At 44.5% G+C, this 6,000-nt stretch overlaps 1 protein-coding gene across 1 annotated transcript in view; it reads left to right on the top strand.

Moving 5' to 3' along the window:
• Positions 1-234: 234 nt before the first annotated feature.
• Positions 235-6,000, top strand: part of LOC144690033 (ATP-dependent clpX-like chaperone, mitochondrial) — a 43,158-nt gene continuing 37,392 nt past the window's right edge. Inside the window, exons 1-2 of the mRNA XM_078557557.1 lie at positions 235-345; positions 1,946-2,045. Coding sequence (XP_078413683.1) covers positions 235-345; positions 1,946-2,045 — 211 coding nt within the window. The remainder of the gene's footprint in view (positions 346-1,945; positions 2,046-6,000) is intronic.

Here is a 6,000-nt window from a genome sequence, read left to right as displayed (position 1 = left end):
CTTCGGCTAAGGTTATATTTCAAACCGTAACCACGCCAGCACAGCTCCACCCTCCTCTTAACTGGATAATGGTTCCGGCCTTCCTGCGCGGCTTTGGCCCCGCTAGCCCGCCTGCACGGCTCCGCCTATTACCCCTGGCACCTCCTATCTCCTGTCCTGAGTCCTCCTCTTGATTCTTTAATACTTGACCGGACCGTTCTCGGGTAGGCTTGCTGCACTAACTACGGGTGGTAAATGAATATACTCGCCTACTTTGCAGAGCCGTCCCGAGGATCCGATCTAAGTATCCTGCCAACTATGCCAACTTGTTGTGGTATCTTTGATGAACGACCACAGGAGACTCAGGTACAGGTTACGATCGTTTATTCGAGCAATTGCAAGGAGGGCACCATCTCAATGCAGCTTGAGACAGTACTCTGCTGAGCTACAAGTGTTCACCATATTTATACATTATTGGTCATGTACAAGAACATCCTCCAGATTCCGATCTTGTCAACATATAGGTTTACATTAAACAGACAAGTCTCTGGTACAAAGGTACATGCATCACCTGACCCTACTTTCACCCTGGCTGAAACTTGCCTTCCTATCTAAGCTGGGACCATCTGTCCTTCCCCTATCTGTTGAAGAGCACACTAAAAAAAAATGTTATTGCCATCCTCTGACTCCAGTGTAACTCCCAGGACCTTGCTGGTGATTGCAAACCCTAAGGGTGTACAAAGTTTGAGAGTGTATAAGGTTTGTCTGGTTTAACTGTTTAACTGTTGATTTACTGATTTGTGCTGGCCTGCCTATAGATTCTAATTTAAGTAATTCATTCCCTTATAATGAATTCTCCCTTACCATAAATTCTCACTTACTTTCTTCCCCCTAACACCACCTTAGTTAAGTGATTTGTGTGTGAACACATACCTAATGACTACTTGCAGCATGCCAAACAGGCAGATCATAACATATTTTGATTTTAATTGACAGTGATTTTCCATTTGGAACTTTACACATCAGTCAGTGCCCTGCAAGATAGAGTAAAATGTGGCAGTGAGTGTCCTGCAATATATTTGGGTGATATGGCTTTCATGGTTGAATAGCTGCATGTGTGTGTGAGAAGTGAAATTGTGGTCGGGGGCCGATCGTGGTCAGCGATCCATTCCCCGGCCGCTCCTGGGCCCGCCAATCACGCCCGCCCGCCGACTAAAAATCCTGCCCTATGTGTTCATAGAGATCAACTGCGGACAGGTTTGTGGCTGACAGAATGGATAGTTTTGCCAACAGTCACTGTCCCTGCCTTTTTGTGATAGATTCCTTCTTAGGTATGATACAAAGCCTGCTTAATTCCGTGAAACCATTCCAGCATAAGTCACCAGAAAAAGAGGAAGGAAGGAAGGAAAGCATTTTTTTTAAATTTCGGAAAGTTTGTTGAATTTTCTTTAAAGTATTCAGTCTTTATCACATTGGTGCACATTACATTGCAGGTCACAGATCAAAACTGTTTTGAATACCATTCACGAGGTCACATGGAGCCATTGCTGATTCAAAGTGTAATTTCAAGTGGTTTGCACAAAAATAAATGTGCCAAATGTCTAATGGCCTGAGATAGGAGTGACCACTAAAAGTTAAAAAAATGTACTGCATGCATAAAATTCTCCCTGTTCCTAAGTTTCTAGCTCAAAAGTCGTATGCTTTAACTGTGGTGGGGGCTGGGAGAAGAGGGGGAATTGTTGCTTTATGCTATTATCTAGAGAAATTTGCTTTAATGCTTATTTAAGAAGCTACCAATAATATGAGGTGAGGGTAAGTTAGGTAGGATCACTTCTGTTTATAGTTTTGTTGTTGGATTGAGCAACATTACAAAATAAAGCTTTTTAAGGTGTTCATCTATATTTTCCGGACAGAACTGCTTCAGTTAACAGGATTGATTCCACCTTCACCTTATTTATCGCAACAGCCATTACCAAAGAGAAGCTTCCAACAGAATTTTGACTCTGATGATGACACTGCTCATCTAGACAAAAGTAATATCATTCTGCTTGGACCCACAGGCTCAGGTATAATGAAGTTTCAGTAGGATCAGAAATAGAAATCTAATTATTGTATCATTTTCAGGTTGTCCTGTTTCAGAAATTTGCTTTTGAAAATAACATAGGTTCATATCAAGTTTGGGTAAGAATTAATCTGGCATGAACATTGAAAAAAAGTTGCATTTATATGGTGCCAAGTTTCTCGGAACAACCCAAAACCTTCACATCCAGTTAATTATTTTTGATGCTAACACAACAGCCATTTTGCACATGGCAACATTCTAAAACAGCAGTGAGATGAATGATCCATTATCTGCTTTTGATGATATTAGTTGAGGGAGGAATGTTGTTTAGGACTCAGGAAACACTTCCTGCTGTACTTCAAATAGTGTTATGAGATTTTTGCATGAAAACCCGAATCGTTGGAAGACAGCAGCTCCATTTAACATTTCATCTGAAGCCTGGCGTGTCCGTGCAGCATTCCCTGAAATGTCTGCCTAGTTACTTGTTTGGTCAAAGAATGGTGCCTGAATTTACAACCCTCAGATTCAGAAGCTAATGTCAGTATCAACAAGAATTATAATGCCATTTCCAGTTTCACACCAGGAATGAAATTAAATCCTGTTATTTGCATTCCTTTGGCACAAGTACAGTAGGTTAAAATTGTACTGTGTGATATGAGTAACAAATGCGCTAACATGCTTCTATGAAACCCCCTTGTCCTCTATGTTAACTAAGATATTGACGGAATAGTCCTGTAATCAGCAAAGTCCAATATCAGGTGGGAAAAACAGTAGAGTGCTCATCTTTGACACGTTTTGCCATTAGCCCGGCTGTTTTCTTCCCCCCACCCCCACTGCACCCCCACCCCCCACGCCCTACTTTGCAATGTGTTTGTGTTCAAACTTCAGTCGGTGCTGCCATGACCCCCCACTTTGCACTGTCGCTCTTGTCCCGATGTTGCCCTCTCCCCCTTTGCACTGTTGCCCCGGCCCGAGGTTGCCTTCTCCCCCTTCCCCCTTTGCACTGTTGCCCTTGCCCCGAGTTTGCCTTCTCTCCCTTTGCACTGTTACCCTTGCCCCAAGGTTGCCTTCTCCCCCTTCCCTTTTTGCATTGTTGCCCTTGCCCCTGAGGTTGCCTTCTCCCCCTCCACCCTTTGTACTGTTGCTCTTGGCCCAGCACCACAAACCAGCCATGAAGAAGCCGTTGTGGAGACTTACCTGTGCACCCCGCCCCGAATACACGGAGCCGCTGGGATCATCACGAGTGCTGCGAAAGTTGTGTGCACACACCTCCGAGTTCCCCACAAAGTTGAGGCTGCCTGGTTCACACCTTTTAAAGGCAGTTATAAATCATGCCATCGTGAAATCATGCTGACGTGTGATTTAAATTTGACATGGGGAGATGATTCTGCTGTGTGGCCACAATAAGTAGATGCAAATTTATTAAAGTTAAGTTCCCTAAGTTTGACGGTGGGAAACATAGCCCACCATTGAAGGGGGGAGTAGACAATCATGTCCTGGATTTATGTCATTGGGAATTGTGACTCGGGCTTTTTTGTGAGATTCTCTGATCTCGCCGTTGAACCCACCCGTCATGATCAGGCATGGAAAACCCAAGCCATTTACCTAGTTAAAATAAATACGTTAGTGCCTTTGTTAAAGTGGTATAGAGAAATTTCATATGAATATTAAAATACTCAGTGCTAATGGGCGGAATCGTCCCAGATTTGCACTAAGTGTGGTAGCAGGTGGGAAAAACAATGTTTTACCCGTCAGCTGTTTATGACTGTGTCTCGTGCCGTATTATCTCAATCCCGCCACATTAATTATGCATTCCAGGGAAACACGCCGTTTTGATGGTGGGCGGGCTCTGATGCGCCTGCCAAGCTGTCACCTCGCCGCTTCATCGCACCAGGCACCACATTTAAAGATCAGCCATGTGCACACCTATCAGTTCTTCCAGCCCACGACTGCTGCAAAGAAGACATGGCCCAGAAAGGCAAGAAGACTGCATCCAGGTTTAATGACGCATCCCTCGAGTGTGTTTTGGATGCCGTGGAGGCCCGCTGTGATGTCCTCTACCCTCACTCTGGTTGCAGGAGGGCAGCAACATTACCACTCTGACTGGTAGGCAATGGCAGTGGTGACCAGTGCCATGCTGCACAGAAGAGGTTGGCCATCCAATGCAGATAGAGGATGAATGATCTCATCCATGCTGCCTGAGTACGGCAACCATCTCATGGCTTTAAAGTCACACTCTCAAGCCCATCATACATTCACTGGCATCTTACTCTGCCAGGTCAAGGGACATCACCACCCATTCTCACACACATACCCTCACATGTCCATCTGGCCTCTTCTCCCCTGGAGACTGCCTCCTCAGCCCTCACCATCTTGAAGTCACGCACAGATCAACATGTGCCCCCACACACACCCTGGGATACCCTCCTTCCCCAGTACAGCCCTTGTGCTGCAGCCTCTTCCCTTGCCTGAGGCCACTTCTCCCCCTTCCCCAAGCAAGCCCCAGGCCTGTAGCCATTGAAAAGCCACCCATGCCTTATGACTGGTCTGGAAACCTGCCGTAAGCCCTTTTAAAAGAGATGTGGTGCTGTCTGTGAAGACTGACTCTAATTATTGCAAGTGCTGCCGGAAGCAAGGTAGGCAAACAAATCTTGAAGTCCCGAGTGAAGTGCAACCCGCCAAGCGCACGCATTATATATGCTGTTGTGAAACGTGTCGACGTGTTTTTCCCTCAACATGGAAGGATGATCCAGTGTCGGGGGATGCTTCCAGTGGGCTGGCCTTATAATGATATGAAAATGTATTACAATGAGGTTTCTGACATCTGATGGTGGGAAACACAGCCCACCATTCGCGGGCAGAGCGGACGATTGCAAACTGGTTTCATGATGTGAAACCAATTTTTGGCCTTCTCGCCATATTGTCCACACATGCCGCCAAACATGCCTGATGCCAGCGGGCATGGAAAACTCTGCCCAATATCACAATTTCAGTGATTTTGCTACAAACTGAGTCAATATCTCATACAAGCCTTTTAAAGTTGCCTTAACTGCGTGGCTATGAAAACATAGTTGGGGATTATAGTACGTGATTAATTTGCACCCATTCATAGCGATGCAGGGAGTACATTACATTTATGCTTTTGCTGATTTTAATGATTGCTCTGTGTAGCAAGCTTTACCTGTGCTGTTGGTCAGCTGAATGCATCAGGAGGGAGCCTGATATAGGGATTGGACAGCAGTATTTAAAGGCGGCTAGCACTTATTAAAGGGGGGATGCATGGTGGTTTTAAGTGGAGCTGAAGGCAGGAATTGTGATTGAAAATTGGAACAATGGCAGAAGGTGGTGAGGAGCGTGCACCAGGCTTGTCTGATATTGCACTGGAGGCCTTGCTTCAGGAGATGGAGAGGAGGTGGGACATCCATCCACCTTTTGAGGAGGTTGTGGGAGGAGATCCTGGCCTAATCTAGCCATCTGTATTTCTTAAGAATTAAGTTGATTTACAGTGATTTAGTTTAGTAATGAGAAGTTCTTACTTTTTGACATTGTTATGATCTGTGCGTATAGTCAAATGGCACCCCTCTTTTCCCTTTCCTCATTTGACAGCAACAGGTTTTTGTTAAAACAGATATAGTTTCCAATTCCATCAGTGTTTAATTGTTTATGTGCTGTAACCATAAAAGCCATGATCAAACAGGTTTTCTTGAGTTTTTAAAAAGAAGAGGATAGTTTTTATTGTACTGAACCTGGTCTAAATCAAATAATAAAAAAAGTTCTGACTTCCACACACACACACACACACACACACACATACACTTGAAGTTTACATACACCACAAATAGATTACAGAGTGGAGAGAATAGATTAAGTAATTTAGAGTCCAGTAAAATTAAAGGGATTCACAGCTCTTGAAGGTTAGTGACTTGGCTGACTTCAGTCTGAATTTGCTAGTCCTGCTT

Source organism: Cetorhinus maximus, chromosome 2, assembly GCF_964194155.1.
Source record: "Cetorhinus maximus chromosome 2, sCetMax3.hap1.1, whole genome shotgun sequence".
In the NCBI taxonomy this organism is placed as follows: Eukaryota; Metazoa; Chordata; class Chondrichthyes; order Lamniformes; family Cetorhinidae; genus Cetorhinus; species Cetorhinus maximus.
Note: the sequence above shows the minus strand (reverse complement) of the source record. Positions and strands in the feature narration are given on the sequence as shown.